This window comes from Babylonia areolata, chromosome 6, assembly GCF_041734735.1.
Source record: "Babylonia areolata isolate BAREFJ2019XMU chromosome 6, ASM4173473v1, whole genome shotgun sequence".
NCBI classification, from domain to species: domain Eukaryota; kingdom Metazoa; phylum Mollusca; class Gastropoda; order Neogastropoda; family Buccinidae; genus Babylonia; species Babylonia areolata.
In genome coordinates this window covers 30,276,685-30,300,876 of record NC_134881.1, presented here as the reverse complement: position 1 = coordinate 30,300,876, position 24,192 = coordinate 30,276,685, and the positions used below count along the sequence as shown (strand labels likewise).

At 39.0% G+C, this 24,192-nt stretch overlaps 1 protein-coding gene across 1 annotated transcript; it reads left to right on the top strand.

The window, feature by feature from the left end:
- The first annotated feature begins 7,069 nt into the window (after positions 1 to 7,069).
- LOC143282914 (uncharacterized) lies at positions 7,070 to 22,250 on the top strand. Its single transcript, XM_076588799.1, has 9 exons — positions 7,070 to 7,245; positions 7,485 to 7,558; positions 8,072 to 8,263; positions 8,845 to 9,010; positions 9,997 to 10,217; positions 10,804 to 10,914; positions 12,176 to 12,305; positions 17,163 to 17,262; positions 19,922 to 22,250. The coding sequence occupies exons 3-9, from the start codon at positions 8,121 to 8,123 to the stop codon at positions 20,059 to 20,061; spliced, it is 1,011 nt and encodes a 336-aa protein (XP_076444914.1). The 5' UTR covers positions 7,070 to 7,245; positions 7,485 to 7,558; positions 8,072 to 8,120; the 3' UTR covers positions 20,062 to 22,250.
- The last annotated feature ends 1,942 nt before the right edge of the window (positions 22,251 to 24,192 follow it).

Genomic DNA, 24,192 nt, shown 5'->3' with positions numbered 1-24,192 from the left:
CAAGGACTTTCAGGGTTTCACAGTCTTTTAGTCTTATGTATGATCAATAAACTTTTTATTTTTTTAATTTTTTTTTTTTACCTAATCTTTTGTGTATAATCAACAGACATTATTCGCCCCAATCAAGCAAAATCCAGAATCAATCATTGATATACAAACCCACAGCAACTGAAAATTCTGTATGTGTCTTTCTTGTGGTGTTTTCTATATTGTGAATATTGTTTGTTTATTTCCTTTCTGTTTGTTTCTTTGTTATAGTTATGTTGTAATTGGTATGTTCCAAATGTGTGTGTTTCCTAACATTTATTGTGGACATATTAACACCAGGGTGGAAAATGTATTGATAGCTAACAGTGCTCATAACAAATTAAAAATAATCTGTAATTATTCATCGTTGGATTATGTGATAATATGTAATCATTCATCATTGGATTATGTGTGTTTGTACCTTGTAGTCAAGTGTGACTGTTAATACAGGATGCTTGAAAATTATGCTTCGTTAATGTAGGATGTATAAATGTTACGCATATTATGATTATGACACATGAACAGTTAATTAATATGCTTTTACTGATTTTTTCTTAAAATATGTGATGGAAAAGTAAAAATCAGAATTATCTGTCTTTGTTTTCTCATATGGTTTTATCAATCCTTTGGTGTTTTTTTTATTTTAGTTTCCATCATGGAAAAGTGAAAATTGGAATAATCTGTCTTTGTTTTTTTCTCATTTTTCCAGCAGATCTATTATGCACAGGATCTTGATCAATCAGATTATTGTTTGCTGTCAAAGAATTCTCTGTCAATCTCATTTACAATACGCAACAGAATAAGCACAAAAAAGAAAAAGAAAAAAAAAAGAACACAAAAAATCCTTGGTTAATGTTTTGTTTGGATTCAAGCTATTCTTTTTTTTCATACCATTGGTATATAATGTTGTGTGTGTGTGTGTGTGTGTGTGTGTGTGTGTGTGTGTGTGTGTGTGTGTGTGCATACATCTGGGTATGCATTCATATATGCAATGCAAGTGTGTGCATGAGTGCATATCTGTATGTGTGTGTGTGTGGACTTGCGTTCCCACATTGAAGAATGTAAATGAGGATGATCTTTTGAAGGGGGTTGTACTGTTTATGTTGTATTGCTTATGAAAACCCAAAAATCTGTGATATGTTGTCAAGGCAGTTTTACTTTTTTTTTTAGTTTGACGCTTTGTTCAAGATCTCAACTGTTCCATTTCATTGTTAATCAGAGTCGCAACATTAAAACAGAGGAAGAAAAACTGCTTGGAAAAAAATCATCATATCTAGAATTGTGTATATATATATAAAATCACTTGTAATTATTATCACAGCAATGCATTAAAATGATTGTAAATAATGTGGCTTGTTGACAAATACTGTTTGTGGCCCTGTAAGAGTTTTTTTTTGGTGATAATGCATATTAAATAATCACTGGAAGATCCACAAAATTAATATGTATAATTATCAGAATGTATCTTGATTTCTGTTAATTTTTGCCTTTTAACCCAAAAAACTTCTGATTTTTAAGAATTCACAATGATGTCACTTAAACATCCTATGAAAATTATACAGCATTATTTCAGAGCTTGCAAAAAGAGATTGACAAATGATTGTCTTTAATCATATTGATCACATGATATTCACGTTTGATTGGCCTTTGGTAATTTGAATCACTGGTTTAATATCGAGTCACCAATCAGTGCCACAAAATCATTTGTGGCTAATAGATTTTCCAAGCAAGTTTTGAAAATGAGGGTCATAGAAGTTAACTAGAATCTGATGTTAATGTGTGCCTTGATACCCAGTTCAGTCCCTTAGGTACCTAGTATCAGTGGAAAGAACTTGTTTGGTAAAAGTAATGAAACTGTATTTAGATAAATGCTAATTTTTCTTCTTTCCAGGTTAAAATTAATGAATATGTTTTCCTGTGTGGAGATACAGACTGGGATGAAGAAAAGATACATCAGAAAAGTGTGAAATAGCTAGGGTGCCGGGGAAGAATAATTATGGTGACTTAATTTGATGTATGTGCTCACCACACACCAACGGCACATGTGTATGTGTGTGTGTGTGTGCGTGTGTGTGTGTGTGTGTGCATGGTACGTGTTTGTGTTAATCAGTTAAGAAAGTATTGGCTTTGTTTTTTGTTTGTTTTTGGTAAAAATGTTAAACATGTTGCATGAATTTGTTTTATTTAGTTGGTTTGGGGGATATATATGTATGTACAGTGTTTTACATTTAGGATCATGTATATAAAGAATATAAATGTCATTATTTAATTTTCAGAAAATATTTGTACATAATTGTCATGGTGTTCTTAATTAACAGTAATGTCAGTACCTGTGCCTGCCATTTTTCCTGCTGGATTACAGTTTTCAGTAGAGAATTTCTTTCCCCTTTCTTGTTAGACTTGTGCCTTTAAAGCTTTAAACATGCTATATTATGTATGCTATTGATGATAGTATATATGCACAAATATGAATAATCTGAGATGTGTGTGAGTGATGACAAACACAATAATCAGTTCGAAACATGGAATTTTTTTTATGCAGGAGTGAAGAAACTGACTGTGATATCTAGAATTTTCCTTTTGAAGATAGTGTATGTGAATGTTGGTAAGTCTGTCAGGTCTTTGTAATTTCTGCATCATGTTCTTATTGCCTTGTCATGGACACTGATCTCTGCCTTTGATATTGTTGCTGTGGTGACTGAATGATGCATGAATTGTGATTCTTCAAGCTGGGTGAATAAATAATGTATATCATCATATACTGTCATTATGATTCTCCCAACTATGCGATGGTTTCTGGTCTTTGTGTACTATGCTATATAATTAGTAGTGGTTTGGGGGTATTTTGTGTTTATATATCTAGTTTGATAGTTTAATTGTTCATATAAATATTTGTATATGTAGGTTTGCTTTGTTGCAAATTGGGAATGGACATATTGGTGTGATAATAGAAGAACTGAGAAAAAGTAACAAATATTTGGCTGAACGAGTGGTTGAGGAGAAATACAATGGAGTGCCAGTGATAGGAACACATGTCCAGAATATTTCTTGTGGAATAAGACACAGTCACTTCACATGGCGACAGTTTCTTCATTACTCTTATGTTAGTGTACGATACTGATATGAAGTTTTAAAATCCAGATATTCCCATCACCAGTAATACAATTGTCCTAAGAACATAAACTGACTCTCTTTTTCTGTAGTATGCAGCTGACAGCAGAAAGAGCTGTAAACTGTGCAGACAAATAATGTAACAGACTACAAATATATGTAAACCGCAGTTAGGCAAAGCAAATCAATGTTCAACATATATACATGCTGTGTTTTTTGTTTCCAAACATCCCGTTCATAAGAAATGTTCAAAACCAGGAGTACTGCATTGCTAGTATGTCACCTTGAACAAGCTCAAACAGTTTTTGGAAGCAAGCTTGAGCTAGTTTAGGTGAATTTAAGTGACACAACTATTCTGTCATTGCTGGTTGTTCTTTTTTTAATAGTAACATTGGTCATACATGGCAAATGAAGCATACATTATTTCATCTGGTCTTTCTCGTTACATGTGATGAATTATGCTTTATATTGTTAGTTTTGGGCAAACCCCATTGTATTCCTGTCATAACCACAAAATGTGAATGGTTCATTTGTAGATTAGATCTTTGTTCTTAATAGTATTTTATGGATCCACTGACGCTATTTTTTTAATTAAAAAAATACATTCACATGAATGAAAGTTACCAAATGTCTCTGACACACACACACACACTCTCTCTCTCTCTGTCTCTCTCTCTCTCACACACACAAGCACATGCATTTGTACATTCATGTGCACAATCATAGACACATCAGGACCCTGAAATCAAAATCTTTGTCAACTGCTATGCTTTGTCTACACTTATGTACCATGCTTTTTACTGTAATATAAATGCATAGTCTGTCTAGCTAGTGGTTTCATAACTGTTGCAGAAAGGATTTTGATGTCAATTGCTTCCCTAGAGATTGTAAAGAGTCTATCCCGATGATTGGAGTTCCTGCATGGTGTGTGTGTATGACATATATCTTAAAATTCGTAAGGCCGTCAACTTTGTGTTTATTCAGATCTGTGCTGGGTAGAATAATAAATCTAATGTAGAATCAAATGATGTTTGTTTTGAAAAGAAAGAAAAGGATGGAGTGAGGGAGAGAGCAAGAGAGTGAGAGAGTAGACAAATGTTCCTAACAGACACAGGCAGTGCATGGATTCTGGAAAGTGTCTCATGTGCACACACATGCACACCCTCTAATAGGCGCAGACATGCTTGCACCTTTCACATACAAATACACTTATGAAATCACCTACACACAACTACCACAAATAATGCTGTGAATATATGTCCTTGGTCTTGCATGAGAGTATGCCCAAAGAGTATATCAGTCCCCCCCCCCCCCCCAAAAAAGAAGGTTACTACGTTTCATGATAAAATTTAAGTTTTCAGTTTCAAGAAGGTGTCAAAGCATGTGAACTGACATGATCTGTACACACTGCCTGCCGCTCCTGTTGGAAAAACAAAACAAAAACAAAACAGATTAAAAAAAAAAAAAAGGAACAGATGCATGATCTTTGCGTAAACTAAAAGGTCTAATGGAGGGGGAGAAATTACTGGTGAATGTGGGATTCAATCCCGTGCACTCTGATTCCCTTGCTTCCTCAGCTGACATGTTTCCACAAGGACACCACTCCTCTTTATGATATGTGCACTTTGAGGTTATCATCACAGACAGAAGAGAAGAGAGAAAGAAAACAAAATAGGGAGGAATACCTGATGAATTTCTTTTAAGATGGATTACTTACTTACTGTGCTTAGTTTGGTGTACTTTTGATATTGCTACACAGGACATGTCTTAATGTAATAGTATTGTTGAACAGGTCTGAAAAACTAACAACACACATGAATAAAACTCTATATACTGTGGGTGGGAAAAGGGAGGAATTACATGGAGCTCCCATTAAGGAGGGAACATCATCAGTTTTAGTTCTGGGAGCCTATATGTTCTCCCAGGTCTATGTTCCCCTGAGTCTAAGTTCCTATGGATCTAAGTTCCCCCGTAATTCAAGTTCCCCTGATCATCAGTCTATGTTCCTTTGGGTCTAAGTTCCCATGGGGTCTAAGTTCCCCTAAGTTCTGCCAGCTATGTTTTTACATGTCCATGTTCCCATACAAAATGTTTGTGTAGGTCTATATTCCCCCAGGTCTCTGTTCCCACAAATCTATGTTCCTCCAGGTATATATTCCCAGAGGTCTATGTTCCCCAAGATCTGTATTCATCAAGGTCTATGTTTCTTGAGGTCTGTATTTCTCCAGGTCTATGTTTCTTGGGGTCTTTATCTCCCTGGTCTATGGTCCCCCAGGTCCATTATGTTTCATCAAAGTTTTCATACATACACTTTTGGGTACTGGTCAGTGGTAAGCAGTGGTCAAAACTGGTCAAAAAGTACTCATATTGCATAAGACTATACTCAAAATGAGGATAGATGTTAACATAATGCAAACTGCATGAATATTTTGGGGAATGGTCAGTGAAGAGCCAAAGTAGGTCAATAAGTCTTAAAACTGGATGAGCAATAAAATGCTGCATTCAGAAAACTTTGGCAGTGATCTGTAACAGCCAGCAATGGTCAGCAGTAGTTAGTATAAAGTGGTCAGGTTAAGGTCAAATTCTGCCAAGAAGTCCCAATACTGCATTGATGTCACAATATGATGCAATCTTGCAGGATATAGTGGTCAGTTAATGGTAATAAACATTCCAATTCTTCATAATAAAACACAAACATGACAGAACAACAAAATCTTAACACTTTAACAAGTGGCCAGTTGTGGTCACCAGTGGCATGTAGTAGTCGGTAATTGCCAGCAGTTATTTTAAGTGGTTAGCTGATGGTAAAATCCTCTCAAAATGTCCAAATACTGTATAACTGTCACAAAGTAAAAATGCAAGCTGAACACTGTTTGTTAGTGGTCAGCTGTGGTCAGTAGTTGTAACTGAGGCTAAGGTTAAACAACCACCAAAACATAAAAATGCACAGATGTGACAAAACACAATCTGAGTACTTTTAAGGGTAGTCTGTCAATAGCGGTCAGCAGTGGTGCCAGACCTGGTGGATGTTGACCTGGGTATATAGACCTAGTGGGAATGTAGACCTGGGGACCTACTCTTATAGACCTGGATGAACTTAATCCTGGCTGAAAGAAAATTTTAAGGAACACAGGCCTGGGAGACCCAGAAAACAGGGGAATACTGACCTGGAGGGTTAACAACTTTCATTGACTTTAAATTATATGGAACATAGACATGGGGAGGGGGGGGGGAGAGACCTTGAGGAACTTTGATGTGGCTGAAAGAAAATTTGGGAGAACATAGACCCAGAGAGACTGCAGAGGTACATATAGCAGGACTGATTGCACACCATCAGGTGGGAGTTCAAATTCTGGTTGATCCCATGATCTAGTCCCTGTTCAAATTTTGGTCTTCACTTTACAGTGAAGAAGAATTGCAGCAGTTGTAGTAGTACTAGTGTTAGTGTAAGAACAATGCTGGTTTCATGAAGCTTTAATATGCTCCAATCAATTATTGCTTTTTTGTGGTCTAGTAAGCATGCAATATACCTGATATTAGTCCTGTAAACATCAATTCAAACTTCAAAATAACACCTCGGATTTTGGTTTCTTATCAAACTGATCCATTCCCGATTTTAACAATCACTTTATTTCTCTGATTTTAAAAGTATTGCTAGATTAAACAAACAACAAAACCTTTGTAAAATTGTATACATCTAATTTTCTTGTTACTGAATCATGTGATGACAACATAAGTTATTCCATGTAACATCATTCAATTGTTTCCTTTATTGAGAAAAATTAAGTGTCACGTTTTGAACACTGCAAATAAGAAACACCGTCTGCACCAGCTATTGACCTGAAGCAGTATCAACAGTGCCTGTTCCAACCTTGTTCAAAGAACGATAAGTGCTGGCACCAAGAAAAGGGGGTACAATCCATAGAAGAACACCATTTCCGGTTTCTTGTTGTGATTGCCAATCCCAGACTGGCGAACACAGGTCTAGATCAAGATTTAATTATTCTGCGGTGTCTTTCTGTTGACCTATTTCTATTTGAAAGATTCGAAAGTCTACACGTTCGTGGATCGTCAACAAAAAAGATCAGTGCCGCTGTTTTCCATAAAGTAAGTCCGGTGTTTTGAGAACAGCTTGACAACGAAACAAGATAGAGAGGGATGGTGAAATCGTCTAACTTTTTATTTATGTATTTATTTATTAATTTTTTTTTTTACGATAGTATCTTATTGGAGAAAGGTAAATTTTGATTTCCTGTCTAGAATACCTAGTGAAACATCATTTGAATTTACTGAAATGTAAATGCATTTCAGCCGTTCTGCTCTTGATGATTTATAACGAATTTCAGAAACTTGGTGGATACATCTTGACAGCTGGCCCAAGATTGCCAAAGCCAGTGAGTCTGTGACAGACTCACCAAAGGTATGATTCTTGAACTCATCAAGCATTGACATTCCGTTATTCCCATCCCGAAAACACACACACACACACACACACACACACACACAGACTTAAATTCAAGTAAGTCCTTAAAAAATTGAATGTCTAATGTACACACACATACACTGTAACAGACAGACGGACAGGCAGACAGAGACACAGACAGACAGGACACACACAAACACACACACACACACACACACACACACACACACACTTCTCTCTCTCTCTTAGATGCATTCACACCATTCATATACATGCATTCATGCCACCCTCTCCCACTCTCATGCATGTGTTCACTTGTATACACAGTACAGTTTACATAAGTTAAAAATTTTACAATATAAACACACACACACACACACACACACACACACAGAGATAAAGAGATATGTTTGCACGAAAGTGCACTCACAGTATGCTATACATTTTTTCTTCTTTTTTTGTTGTTCTGTTGTTGCTGTTGAATATTGTTTTGTCTTCTGTTTTTCACAGGAGATCTGATGATTGACAGCTGACTAAAGTCACCCAGCAGTGGTAACAGATGGCAGACAGCCAGGGAATCGACTGCGATGAACGACTGCGAGTGATACAAGGAGAGCTGGTGCAGGTGAAACAGAAAGTGCCGGAAATTCCTGACACAAAGCTGATTGCTGCTGTTGTAGACCTGGTGAAAGTGGAGATAAAGTAAGACAGTAAGATCAGTTTCAGTAGTCCCTTTGTCTGTTTGAACTATGTTTGTCAATCACTCCTTCCCCAAAGAAGAAGAAACTATAAGTTGTTCCATGATGAGCTTCAGCACTCGTGTTGCACTTCACTTCTTCCTAAAGCAGTTAGTTGTAAGAACTGTCCCTTGATCTGTTTGTGTTTGTTATTATTCCTCTTTTCACCCCAATACCTTTCCCTACAGTGTGTGAATATTGGGGAAAGATTTCTTGCTAAGTAATAAGAAAATATTATGAAGTTTGTTTACTCCAAAACATTATGTGTATTTGGTTATAAATGTGTGTATTGTGGTATAGGTGTGTGTCTGAGATAGAGGGAAAGAGAGAGGAAAGAGAGAGGGAGGTTGGGAATGAAAATTGTTTTGTGTGTCCTGTTCAGTAAGATATTAATTATTGGACCATGCATGACTGGACACATACACAAATGTGTGCACAAGGCCATCATTGACTAACAATCGAACAAATGTTCTGTTTTCCCCTCCTAATTCATAGATTTATAACCTATAGAAGGAAGTACCTTGAATTTCAATGATATGTTTGCAGGAAGACGGAGCACAAACAGATTAATATTACGTGCCTGTTCCCATCCAAGTATCCCCATGAACCATTGGTGGTGGAGCTCAACAGCAAAACGTTGGCTCATAAGTTACTCATGGGACTCGGCTCAGTTTGTGAAGCAGAAACAAAAAAACTTGTTGGTCAGCGGCAGGTATAATCAGAAAATTCTAACATTTTTTTTGGATTTTTGTTTGCTAATGGTTTGTTTTTTTTTTTTTTTTTTTTTTTTTGTATTGGCTATTCCCTTGTTAGTGTGTGGTTAATAAATGAGAACTGTGTATTATTTGAGAGTAGAAACAAAATGTTGATGAGACAGATGGCTTGAGACTGAATAACATACTGATAGTGATATATATCTACATATATATATCAGAGCATTGAGTCATGGAAGGTACTGGTTTGTTGATCTTAATGGAAGGTTGACTTATCCTAGATCTACATAAACAGTAAAATTTTCCTTTTTTAGCATTCTTTATTTTTGACTACCAAGTTTGAACAGTCAATGTTCTTGTTACGGTATGGTATATAATGCATCAGCTAATCTGATGGTGAGGCTGCAGTGAATTTCACTGTTGAGCAGTGAGTCCACATTATACTTATGCATGGTATTTCTCATCATTATCATGTTTCTTTTTAAAGCAAGCATTACCTAAATTTCAGATTTTATTATGATTTTTTTTCTCCTTGACTTTGAAAAATGGTTGACTTTAGTGAAGAGGACTGCATAATTTCTATTTGAAAATCGCAAATGTTAATGAGTAAAAAAAATATAAAAAAAGGGGGGGTGGGGGGTGGGGGGTGGGGGGGTTCATTGATGCTTTCCAAATAAGACATTTGTATTGTAACTGTACCTAAACTATTATAAGTAATCAAAAGTATACAGATAACTTTTTTTCTTATTGTTATTAGAAAAAAACCCACACCCTCATATACAAGGAAAGTCATTTTACATTTATCCATGAACTTTTATAAACAAAGATGATGATTTTACATTTTCATTTTACATTTACCTATAAAATTCTATAGACACAGATGATGATTTTACATTTACCTATGATAACTAACTGATTTTGTACAACAGTTGATTCAGTGTCATTAAAAAAAATTAAAAATTTTTTTTAATTATTATACTTTCAGGTGGTACACATGGTCAATTTTGTCAAGACGTTCATAGACGAAAACCCTCTGTCTGTATGCAGCGAAGAAATTGCCTTCATCAAAAAAGACCTCCTCACACCAGAAGATGAAATCAAGTTAAAACAGAAGACATCCCAGATTGTGCTCAAGCTTCGTCAGCTGAAATATTTCCTGACTGTTGTACTTTCAGTACCAGAAACATATCCTTTGCAGCAGATAGTGTAAGTCCATGTGAATGTAAACTGCTGGCGGTGTTGGGGATTAGAATTGTATTGTGTTATGTTTGTTGTGTACTGTGTGTTGTATTACCATTGACACTGTCGTCCGTAGTATGATTTGATTACTCAAAAAAGAAGAAAAAACTGAAAAAAAAATTGTTTCACAGATATACATTATCTAGTATCAAGAGGGTGAGGGGGGTGGGGGGGGGGGGAGGAAAATGCTACCACTTTACAATTAAGGTTTGCACAAAGCGTAGTTCTTGTACATGTACAAATAGAACATTTTCATCCTTAGATGCTGATTGAAGTAAGCAGAAGTATTATTATGGGTTTGTGTTAGTTTGTTTAGCATGTTTACAGAACTCAACTGTTATAAAGATGTCTTTTTTTTTCTTTTCTTTCTTTTTTGTTTTGTTTTTGTACTGAACTTTGAATTGAAGATACAATCAGTCATGATATTTACTGCAATAGGTTTGCTTTGATGTTTACAGGGTAGAAGTGTGTTGAGCACTACTGTGATTAGAATAATATGTTTCTGACGAGAGAAGCATGTCTGTTGCACTACTTTGGCGCTGGGTTTTTCCAGGGTAGAGATATCGGAACACAACTTGCCCAACTTCCTGAAGGTCAATTTCCAGGCCCAGGCCATAGAAATCGCCAGGCAGTGTGTGCAGCCTCCTCTGAAAAAGAAACCAAAGTGAGATATTGTGTATCATGTATCTTTTTTTTTGTTTTGTTATTGTTTTGTTCAACCTTTGACTGCTGCTGAGAAGTGTGCTTATTAGAGAATGGCTATTTTCTCACTGAGATAAGGGTAAGAGTCAGTTTAGGATGTCAGACACCATCCTTTATTTCCACTTCTTCCTCATGGGATTATACCCTATTATACCTTATGAGAAGGTGCCACTTAGGAATCATTCATGGTTTGATTATGTGTGCCAGCTGACTCGGCCAATCAGTACATGTCTAACACCACGTGTAATGTGTAACACAACTTGCACCCAGTTCCCCAAAATTTTCATAATGGCAGAACTTGCATAGTTGTGAACCAAACTGAATAAAATGGTTAGAATCGTTTTTGTTTTTGTGAAGCGTGCACATGAATATCATAGGATATGTGATGTGTGAAAATTGTTATAGATTCTTTTTGGTTTTCATAAAGCATGTACATGAATATCGTAGAAAATGTGATGTGTGAAAATTGTTATAGATTCTTTTTGGTTTTCATATAGCATGAATATAAATGTTGTAGAATGTGTGATGTGTGAAAACTGATAGATTCTGTTTATTTTTTTTTTTTAAACATGTACATAAATGTAACATGTGGGACATGTTGAGAGAATTTGTGTAAGAGAAAACTGATGATTTCAGGGATGCACCCAATGTATTGAGAAGTTTGCTTCAAGATGTTTAAAAAAAAAATTGTATAGATTTGAACTTCTTTACCTATGTTTTTTTTTTTTTTTTAAACTTTTTAAAAATTTTTCCAAAAAACATGTATACAATACAGAGAATAGTATGAAACAAACAATATAAAACGAACAGTAGCATCTTCCACTACAGAGAGCGAGATAAAACAAAACAAAACAGACTAAACAAGGCAAAACAAATCTGTAACAACAACAACATCAACAACAACCACAAAAAAAAAAAGAAAAAAAAAAAAGAAGGAAGATTTGTCCAATCATTCAATCAATCAATGTTTACACATTAATGATTGTAGTAATCATGATGATTTAAGATGACATTAATAATAAATAGCCTGGACCAGTTGTAACATAGCAACAGCATCAGTTGTGTCAACTATTACAGTAATGGTATCTAGGGTAAGGCGAAAGCGAGTGGTGGCATTATAATATCATAAGGAGCATGAGTAAACCACTTCTGCATTATTGGAAAAGAAAGCTTGTAGTTAATCACATTGTAAAGACAACAACATTCTTTACCTATGTTATCAGAGACCCTCCCTTTGCACCTAAGCCCTCCATCCAGCCGGTGTGTGAGTACCTCATCAAGGACTGCATGAGACGCTACCCAATGGAGTCCTGCTCCCTGTGTAAAAAACAGATCCTGCCTCCAGAGCCCACGGTGAGTTTCACCCTGAAGGTTGGAGTTGAGGAAACACAAGGTTTGTACAGTCATGCAAGTCTGGAAAAGTCTTGGAAAGACAAACCATTTCCAGGGCTGAAAAAGTCTGGGGAAAATATGTTTTTTGTGTGTTTTATTTTTATTTTTTAGGGTCTGTGAAAGTCTTCAGTTGTGGTAAAAGCCATGACCAGTATCATAAAGAGCTTAATGCATTTAAAAAACAAACAATAAAAAAACAACAACCAAAGTTATGAAAATTAAACATCAGAACTGGGAAACATGTATATACCAATCTCTTTCATCAGTGGGGTAGCAGGCAAAATTGTGGCTTTGTTTTTGGTATGGAAAATTTTCATTTGATCTGGAAAATGTATAGCTGGAATTTTGTTTATTCATGTCCGTGGGAACCCTGAAACAGGTGGATGTTATTTTACATGCAAGCAGTTTGATCCTGTGTCCAAGGTTTCATTTTTGCAGACAGTGTTACACTGTACAGATCTTTTAAATGATAATGATGCTATTCTGACTTCTTATTTTAATCATAAGAAAGAGGTGGTCTTTGTTGGAATATTTTCTTTTACCTAGCGTGGTTGTGTGTACAGGCATCTCAGCCTAATTAGGTTTGTCAGGGTAGAATAATTAGATATGAGAGAAATATTTTTAATTACACATACTTAACCGTGACCCACTAGTGCAGACTCCGGCAGGGGTCTGACATTCCTGTCCTGTGCAAACTACTATCCGCCTATGCAGAGAAAACGAAAGTAGCTACGGCCGATAACCTCCCGGAAGTAGGTAACCTCCCCTTTTTCCCCCTGACTAGCGCCCTCTTTTTCCAGCAGCCATCATGACTCCTGTTTCTGTGCTCTTCATACGGCTAAGTTTTTTTTTTGTATTTTCTGTCTGTCGATTCTCTGGCGTTCTTGTTTTTTGTCAAATTATGTCTCCAACCAGGTCACATAATTATATAGCTCTATTGGGCGATCGCGCTAAAATTAAGGCGCGATTGCAATCGATTCGCTGACACTCTGGGCCCTCTACTTCTGGCCCTCTCAACAACGCCAACGCCTTTTCCATTTCCTCCACTCCCTCCAGTCAACTCCAGACCTCCACCACCTCCTACACCTCCTCTGGTGACTTTTACAGGTTAGTTGCCCCACACTCAGGTCAGTGCTGCCTTTAATGTCATTTTTATCGATCCGCGAACGCACTTGACGCGATCCACGTTTTTTCAGCACTGCCAGTCGGCAGTGCATGAGTCAACCTCCTCTATCTCTTTGCCCATACCCACAGTTGCACCAATGGAATGTGCCACAATCCTGTTGGGGAAACAACACCATAAAAAGAAAAGAAAAAAAGATTGTGCTTGCTATGGATCCGCACGCTAGACTGGGCCCTATGTGCGATGCGTCCATGGTGGCGGCCGTGACATCGGATCACGCGACCCCCCAATGCGGCATGCCTCGACCGTCTCGGATCCAATGGCGACTGAGGCATGTAGGGATGCCCTCCCCATGTGTAGAGAGGAAGGTGGACCACTAGGGGACACGCTCGCCCATACGCCTGCACCCTCCCCCTTGTCCGGAGCGCCCGATCCAAGGGAGGCAACCCCTGCTTCGGCACCCTTGCCAGTGACCGCTGCAGTTATTTCCCTTTCACCGGCACTGCTCCTCGCCTACAGTGTGGGTGCATGCACGGTCCCACCAAGCTATGCGGTGATGACCCCATCTACCACAGCGTGGATTGCTGCTGTTTCCCAACCATTAATGGCGTCTCAGCAAGCTGCTCAACCAAACAATCAGCAACTCATTGCTAACTTGCTGCAGCAATTATGCACCACTCTGCTTCCCGGTGCCACACCTTGCACCTTCACCACCCCTCGCCCACAGAGCAGGTACAGGTGAACTTCGGCAGTGCTGGATTCTTTCTGCCCACTCATACCAACATGGCAGATGCCGCATCCAAGCACCTTGCTTGAATAGAGATCCAGCGTTGATGTCTCAAACAATTGGCGTTTGAAAGCAATTTCTGCACTTGGTCTTCCCTGCCCGATCCTTTCAGCCTCAACACACAATCACTGCTGTGGTTACAGATGGGCATTCCTTCTCAAGCACTGTCTTTCCAATGAGACACTTCCAGGGATTTCTAGCCTAGGCAGGCTATCCCATCATGGAGCCCCAGCCTTCAGTCAAGGGCCTGTCAGAGGATGACTTTGTCACTTTGGAAGCAAGCACCATGTCTTTCAGACACACGGTTGCACCACAAGACCCCATCAACTCCTTCCAGCTTCCTTACATTTCAGCATAACCTGCATGGTGGACACCTTCATCCCTCAAGCACACAGCAGCTGTTTCCTGATTTACCCATGCTGATTGGTGTCCTCCTAGGACCAGTATATGATAATCAGTCGTGTACGACAATGACCATCAGAACAGCAGAGGAGGCAACTACTGTCCCTACTGTTCGGGCTGGAATTTGATTATACAATTTATAGTAGAGAGTGTTTTGCCCAAGTTGCATCCCCGGTCCCTCGATCAAAAGGGCCTTAGGACTCACCATTGGGATGGATCCCAAAGGCTAGTTAGCCCCCAAGGCTACAGCACTAATTCCCAGTGCAATTTGACTTCTAGTCTGAGAGACATAGTCCTTAATGAAAGACTAAGCTGCAAATGATTTCTCTTTGCAATTCAGAAACCACTGATAATACAGCTCACATTTTGCTGTTGGCCATACTGAAAACGTATGTCAGATCAGTGATTTTATGTAAATGGCCAGTACAGAACATCTAGAGCCACTTTCCTCCCTGCCCCCGCCCCGCTCCATCCCAGACTTAGTGCGCACCACACACAGCCAGAAGCCTGTCATGGATCCGGTCCCCTTTCTCACAAAAGAACCTTCAGCGGAAATTTTCCCCATGGAAACCCTCTTCCATTAGGAATTCCACCACAGAATGAGACTCAGTGACCTGCAGGCACATGAAGTGCACTCCCACAGCCTGATCCATCCCAGCCATTGACTGCGGACAACTTTCTGCAGGTTGCTTCAACATGCCACACTCAGGTAGAGAAGCCACCAAGCCTTCCGTATGCCCCTTCGTGATGGTACCTACCTGGGCAAGTACACAGCCCTGTCCCAGAGACACAAGGGACCTCAAGTCTCTTGTTGCCAAATGTCTGCCATCCTATGCATAGGCAACATGCCAGTGCTGTTGGCAACGACAGAAAAGTGGCGGTGGGAGCGCCTGTCACCTGTCAGCTCGCATGGAGGAGCTCTACAGATCTGGCTGTCATGCCTAAGGCAAGCCCAACATGGTGGCCTACCTCTGTCTCATGCCACAGCTTCCTTCAAACACATATATCACTTTCACTATCGGCCCACACCCGATATGAAATCATCAGATCACACCACATGTACACCTCCTTGCATTGCCGCTCAACCGCGCTCAAGTGAGACAACCCTATTGGGTATGTGTTTCCTTCCCTTCCTTTGGTTCGAAGGGCTCTCAGTAAAGTGTGGATTCAACACACCGACCCGATTTTCTTTGCGCTACATTTATCAGCACAGCCGTGGTCCACAGACCTCTCTCACACAATACAGCTGCGGACCTCTGTCTTCTTTGCCCGCACCAATATCCTTAGGTGACACAGTACACTCTACCTTCATCGAATTCTACTTGAGGGACGTCTGTCGCTTTAGGGATGATGGCTCAAGAGGCGTTGCCTCTGCGGTGGTCACACAACACGCCATCACAGCGCACTGGCGATAGAACAGACGAGCCCTCCACCTTGTCGTGCCATTCTGCACTAGTGGGTCACGGTTAAGTATGTGTAATTAAAAGGAAATTTTCTACCTAAAATTACGTTTAGATAACATACTTACCGTGACCCACATTTAAGACCCTCCCATTCCTCCCCGCTTTCTGTTCTCCCTGCACACTGTGCTGGTTGCGGCAAATTGCCGTAAAAAGAGGGCGTTAGTCAGGGGGGAAAAGGGGAGGTTACCTACTTCTGGGAGGTTATCGGCCGTAGCTACTTTCGTTTTCTCTGCATAGGCAGATAGTAGTTTGCACAGGACAGGAATGTCAGACCCCTGCCGGAGTCTGCACTAGTGGGTCATGGTAAGTATGTTATTTAAACGTAACTTTAGATAGAAAATTTCCTTTCTGATAGCTAAACATGTTAACTTTCCTGACATAACTCCTATGGAAAATGGAATGGCATGGATAAAACAGTTCAGTCATCGTTTTTGGGATTTTTTCCCCATGTCTTGTTTAAAAATCCTATATTTCTGTTAGTTGTTATGAAAACAGGAAAGAGGAAATATGTATCAGATACACAGAAGACGGACACAAGAATAGGGTGAAGAGCTATAATGCAACATACCACTTATTAGGTGACTTTCAGTCTCACTGATTATTCAACATATGAATATAGCTGTTTGCGCATACTATGTTTGTGCAAACAAACTAACCAAAATTGCACAAAAAAGGGAGATATGTGGTTGTGGCTTTGAATAGACAATATATATATAATTTGCTACAAATATAAGTTTTTAAGACAAAAAGAGACTTTTTTTTTCTCTCTCTCTATCTCTGTCTCTCTCCCTCTACATATATATGTATATGTATGTGTGTGTGTGTATATATATATATATATATATATATATATATATCTGTGTGTGTGTGTGTGTGTGTGTGTGTGTGTGTAGATTGTGCTCACACTCATGAAGATGCGCATGTATGCTTGCACACACATTTATTCCCAGATACACATGTGATGACATGCACACACATGAGAAACATGTACACTCTAACACACTTGCATTCTCATTAGAGATTTTGCATTTTGGTGTTTTCAGGATCTATCAGGAAGACAGTTTGGCATAGAGCGAGTATACTGTGGCCATCTGTTCCACTTCAGATGTTTAGACAAATACATGAAAACACCTCCATTTGCAGGTAAGACTCACAGGAAGAGAACAAAGTATGAATCTCTGTTGTTTTTAGATATGTTGGTCCTAAAAAAAAGGATGAGAAAAATACAGGGTGCAAAGGATATCAGATATGAAACACAAAATCACTAACCATATATGAAAACACAGAGAACATTTTCTTGATCAACAAACAGTATTGATTTTCACATTACATTCAGTTTCAGGAATAGCCTGATTGTGTACACACACACGCACGCATGTGCACACGCGCACACACGTGCACTGAGTGCATATCATATAACAGTACGAATCAAACAAGTCCTCCATGGGCTTGACAACTACTGCACTACAGGTACACAGACATCCACATGTTTTTACCTGTTAGGAACTTTTTTTTTTTTTCTTCTGCCCCATCATCTGCACTGTCTCAGTGGCATTACTCCCACACTGCTCATTTAGATTCCCCCATACACGGCCACACCAGGGTTCATCCGTCACAGTTCCAGCGTCGGCAGTCCGCAGGGAACCATCGATGTTAGGTCGCCAGGAGGCCACACACCAGAGGAGACCCTGCACTGCTGCTGAGTCACTTCAGTGGTGTTCAGTGGTTCCTGTTTTGATTTAATGTACTTAGGACACCACCTACTAAGCCCCCCACGGCTGCTCAGCTGAGCACAAAATCCACCTCTTTAGTTTCCGAGCAGCGTCTAGCGTCTGGGGTCAAACTTTTTTTAATGCCAGACTTTCCCACCACACTCTGCATTGGCCGGCGCATTCACCGCGGTATTTCTGGCCCCGCGTGCCAAACCTGGACACTGCCTTCTTTGTTTCACTTGGCCCCGCAGCCCCTGCCCCACTTTTCTCGCTTCCACAGCATCCACACATTTCCTGCAGAGATTACACTCACCCTGCTCTCCATGCCCCTGCTGCTTGCACTCACCATGCTACAGTGTGTTCATTTAAACACTTGTTGTGCTGACAAGAACAAATCTACAACTCAAAAGGGTGGGCTGATCTGCATGCAGGCATGCTAAATGTTCTGGTGATTTTTACGATTTCATTGTAATAAGCGTATGTTTTCTTAGAAAGGGATTTAAATTTTACGATTTTTGCGATCATGTTTCTGCTTGACCTTCTCTTCTCTTTCTTCATGTATGTTTCAACCGTTGCCGCAACAATTGCTATGTAAGAAAATATATTGTGTTTGGAGTCAATAGAAAGCTCATTTTGCATTCTTTGTAGAAACCCACTTCTTTTGTCGTTATTTCCAATCCATCCGGGAAGATGATGCGCGAAAGAAACAAAGCAGATTTACCGCTGAACAAGCGTACAGCGAGTGCCGCTGGCACGGCCTGTTTGTCAGCCACGTTTATTTATATCCATGCCCTACTTCCTGGGTTCATGAACTTTCGCTGGGCCAACTAAAGTGCCAGCACTGAACATCCATGCCCCTACTAACGACAATAATGGCTTAGTCGCGGAGCCAGACTGAGTGAGCGTCCCTCCCAGAGTGGAGACCGCCACCACGTCCCTCAAACAACAACCCCCCATGAATCTGCCGACACTGAAGACATTGACAGGAGTCACCCAAAGCACAGAAGTGGAGGGGTATCGAAACTGAGGTCACCATGAGAGCAGGGCATGAAAGGCCACAGACTTTGAGACTGTTTTGTTTATATTGATGATGATGAAGGAGGAGAAGGATGACTATGATGATGATGATGTTGCTATGGAGGTCCATTTTGGTTTGGGACTGTGTGACAAGGCTGTACTCTACGCTTCCTGTCATAATGATATCCTGGTGTTAACCAGACCCGAGAGATACAGACACTTGCGGTGTTGGTCAGGTAATTAGAGCAACACACCCAAAGACGCATCCTTGAAGTGGATGACACTCGACTGTGTGGTCCCAGTCTTCCCATTTAAGCCCACAGCACACTTAACTCTGGGTAGGAGCCGGCCACGGGCCGAAACGCTAACCACTTCGCCACGGTGGCTGGTCTGTCAGGAACGTTTGTTTTCAAGTTGCCATCAATGCAAAATTACCTACTTTTAAAGCCTCAGAATAAACTTAGCCAATTCGAGTTCAGGTTCTGATGAGGATAGTGCTGGAATACTGGCAACACTGGATGATTTGTCAGAGAAAGAGAGAAAGGTATACAGGGAGGGAAGAGAAGAGATCCAATTCTCTGAAAACAACAACAACAAAACACTGTTGTTTCTTCGGTAATATGTGTCAATGGAAAAAGCAAGACATCATTTCGTGCTGATAATCTTAGTGTCTAAGTACTTCGCTGCTTTTTTCACAAAGGTACATATTTTTTGGGACTCTACGTGGCACTAGGTGTGTCATGTGAGAGATTGTTAACGGTTGCTTGGCATCATATTGGTTAAAAGGTTAAAGATGAGTGAAGGGGGAAGGTCTAACTGTGTGTGTATATGTGTTTGTGTATGTATGCATGCTTGCATGTGTGTGTGTGTGCATGTGTGTGTGTGTGTAACTTTGTGTGTATGTACACTTAATTATGAGGTACAAAAGGTATGTGAGTATGAGAAAGAGAGAGACAGAGAGAGACAGCGAAAGAGAAAGCTGCAGAAAAATAAACTTTTAAAAATTGTTATTACAAAATCCATGTTCAAACATTATGATAATTCATTGATTCATTCCACCCTTTTTCTCTCAGCGGGAAAGTTCTGCCCAGTGGACAAAAAGCAGATCTTCCACGAGAAATGGCAGACCTCAGCCTCGGTGATGGAGCAGAGGTGGGCCCACAAACAAGCCAAGCAAAGAGAGCTGGAGGAAGTGATGGACTTTATGGAGTAGCAGCATCAGCAGCAACAGTGAGAAAGCGATCTCCGTCATACACGAGCGAGCACAAGTGAATCCAAGCGTTTACACAGGCATGTGCGTGGTTGGTGTGTCAGAACCGCATTGTCTTGTTTTTTGGTTGTTTTATTAAAAAAAAAAAGTTCTTATTTATTCATCTTTTTACTTTTTCTTCTTCTTCATTTAGCTGTAAGTACTGGTGCCTTCAACTGCACCCTATGATGACAGTTGTAATGATTATGATAATGATGATAATAATCAAATTAATAAAATATGTCTGTAGCATGAAATGTGTGCATAAACAAATCACATACCAGGCATTCACACACATCCATTTATGTATTCGAGTCTTGAATTTACTTGAATAAATACCATCAGATGAGCTAGCAGGAATTTAGATAAAGGATGAGGAGGGGAATACACTGCAGTTTATTATTACGTTATGGATTTATGTCGCTTCTTTATGAAACGTGTTCAGCGCTAGAAAAAACATTTTGTTTTAAAGTGAACTACACATTGGAGAGATTTTTGCATTGCTGAGATGTTTTCTGAGTGAAAGAACTCGTCGTTTAGTCAAGCTGATTCAGAGATTACCATCATTCTTAGTCTGTAAGGTACTGCTACTTACAAACTATAAAATATGATGATATTTATGGGTGGTATAGTGAAAGGAAAACTGTGCACTAACAATGTGATAATGAAATAAAATAAAATGTCAGTCAGCTGCTCAGAAAGAAGACAACGGCCAACAGACCTCCAGACCTGCAGAGTGGAGGTTGCCATTGATGGCTGTTGCATACTTCTTAAAAGTTCAGTGATGTGAAAAAATTACTGTGTGTTATTAACAGGGGAAAAAAAGTTTCTAATACTCTTTTTTTAAAAGTCAAGAGATGATTTGAATTATGCAAGGTGCTTTGGTCTACCGAGTACACTGACGGCTGTTTCAGTCATATATGCATCATGAACAGCTTGAAAAACGTGTTTGAAAAATCAATGTTTCATCCAAAGATTGACAGTTATTCAGTGCTTTTTAAAATAGTAACTTTGAATTTACATTGTAAAGAAAACGGAAGTGCAAAAGAAAGAAAGCACCTCTAGTTATTATGAGTGGTGCTCATTACTTTGGCAACTTACATTGTAAAGAAAACGGAAGTGCAACAGCTGGAAAGCACCTCTAGTTATTATGAGTGGTGCTCGTAACTTTGGCTGCATACTTCCCTGTCAGAATTTCAGCACCATGTTACCATGCCCTTGAGAAGAGAACTGTGCAGGTTCCCAAGTGATCCTTAACTTTTGTGAACCCCTGTATATTTGATTTGGTTTGCTGTGAGAAGAAACGTTTTGTAAATACACTCATTTAGCAGCTGTGGTCAAAGCTTGAGGAAAACGCATGAGCATGTAAGTCGCAGAATATGGAAAGGAAAAGGTATGAAAGAGAAGAAAGGCCTCCGTGACAAATGAGTCAGTTGTGAATGCTGTATTGGTTGTGTACAACAATTGTGTTCATTCACTGTTAGTTTAGGAATATGTGGTGGTTGTGTCCTGATTCCCACCTTTTTTTTTTTTTTTTTAAAGAATTACTGTGAACGAATTTAAAAATGATGTACTTTTTGATACAGGCTATTAGTATTTCTGTATGTGCTAGGAACCATGTGGTAGGTAATCTGTGTCTTCAGCTTGATACAGCTTCTTTGATACATGAGTGTGTGTGTGTGTGTGTGTGTGTGTTAGTGACCGATACTGAGAGAGAGAGAAGTTTACTTTAATACTCAAAGGAAGCACTTATTTAGTATCTTAGTTCTCATCTTATTATAATTTTATACCAGGGGGAGACTTTTTCTTGTTGGAAATTTAATCACAATTAAGCTTCCATCACAGTGCTGTAAATGTAATTTAGTTGCATGGGGTGAGCTTGTTATACACATATATCACGTGAAGTCGAAAAGAAGAGCTGTCATTTGTACCTTGGTACATTATTTGCCATTAAAAGCTACCATCCTGTGGAACACCTGTCAGATTGAAGTGGCACTGTGTACAGTAAGAGGAAATCAGAAGTGTTTAATATATACTAAGGCAATGTGAACATCCATTAAAAAAGAAAGAAAAAAAGAAGAAGAAGAAAAAAAAAGGAAACATCAGAATTGCTTATTAAAAAAAAAAAAAAAAAAAAAAAAAACCCACCAAAACACTGACCTGAACATTAAAACATAAAACAAGTGTGTTGTATAAGTTTGGTTTGAAAGCGTCTGCTCTTTATTCTGTAATGGAAAAAAAAAAGATTTTGGACTGTTAAAACCCAACCACTCTGACTGTTGAGACAGAACATGAACCACTGGATCTCAAAAATAAAAAAAAATTATCCAGTCTTTTTTGTTTTGTTTTGTTTTTGTTTTTTGTTTTCAGAAAGGCATGTATTTTTTAATCACGTGCTTTTAAAAAGTCTCAGAAATCAGTCAGAGATATCACACTTCCACATTCTCTCCTTTTTTTAATTATATATATATATATATATATATATGTATATATATATATATATATTTTTTTTTTTTTTACACGTATGACACCTGAGTGAGTTTAACGACCTACTGGCGTTTCGCCCTTAAGGTCAAGTTGTTCGTGATTGTGGTCTTATCCGTGAGGGGTGATGTGGTCGAGGCGTTGGACCTGTGGTCCTGAGGGGGCATAGTCCTGGTTGCCAGTCCAAGGGGGATCCTCGTTGTGTCCTAGCTGCTGGCGTATCTGTGTTTGCATTTTGAGGGTGGTCCACGCTGCGTCCTGGCTGTTCTTGGGTGGTGGAGTCCTGGCTGTTGGTCCAGGCTGGTCCTCGCGATGTCCTGGTTGTTGTGCGGAGGAGTCCTGGGTATGACACCTCTCACATCTCCATTGAAATAGCCCATCCCAAGTTTTTAGGGATAAATTCATGCTGGGTATATTGGTGTTTCCATTTCCCACAGATATTTAATGTGTTTATTTGATCTTGTGCAAGCGTTAGTTTGGGCAGGTGTGCCCATAAATATTCAGGTGGAAGATCAGAATTATCTCCATCCTTCGCCCACCATGTCCTGCTGGTAACTGAACCACATATCCCCAGGAATGAAGTCTAGCGCTCTTTCTGGGTACAGCCATACAGTTAGTAAATGATCATATTTTTTGATGATTTAGATTGATAATCTTCTCACTGTGAGGGGATTCATACTGAATTTTTATCTAGTATTAAGAATCATACTTGTTTTTTTCATTTTCTTTACCAGTACTGGAAACATGCCCACTAACGATAATTCACACAGATACACCCCATACCTTAACACAGTGAGACTGGCTTCAGAAAGGATGAAATGTTTTGATATAAAATATGATATTTGTGTAACTTTACATACTCTAAAAGTATTTTGTTTTATGAATCAATTTCATATGATTTGTTCAGAATTTTTTAATGTGGTTATGCTGTTGCTTATATGAATTTCTTTGATGCGTTAAGTACAAGAAAAAAAAATATAGATAGATAGATAGATATCTTCTAAAGCTGGCTGCACTGACAAATGTCTAGTGGCCAGAACCACTTATTATAATTTAGATGCATTTCCTTTTGCTAAATCATACGGCAAGGTAAATCCAGGGAAATCAAATAGGATAAGAGAAAACTAGGGAATATTATTTTTGTCATTTTCTGGAAAGTTAAAACTTGGTATCACACACAATATATATATATATATATATATGTGTGTGTGTGTGTGTGTGTGTGTGTGAAATAATATATTATGTTGTAATTAAACCAACATTCTTACTTTTTTAAAACATACATTGCTATTAAAACTACATGCTTTAGTCACACACCTGACTCTTCCCATCTGGAATCCAGTTCCAGTTTGCCCAGCAAATAGTGGGTTGTCAGAATCTCGCACAATTTATATTGGAGGGTAGAGGTCTTTGATGATCCGTTCTTGAGGGGATTCTTTAAAAAACAAAACAAAAAAACTTTATACTTGGTATGTCATGCCATTTCTGAAGCTTTATTTGCGCATTTATTTATTTGTAAAGTTTTACATATTTTGGTTGGAAGAGGAAGAGTATGGTCTTCCCCACCCCACACTCCAAGAGACATCGGAACTCCCTTTCTGTCCTGCCCTG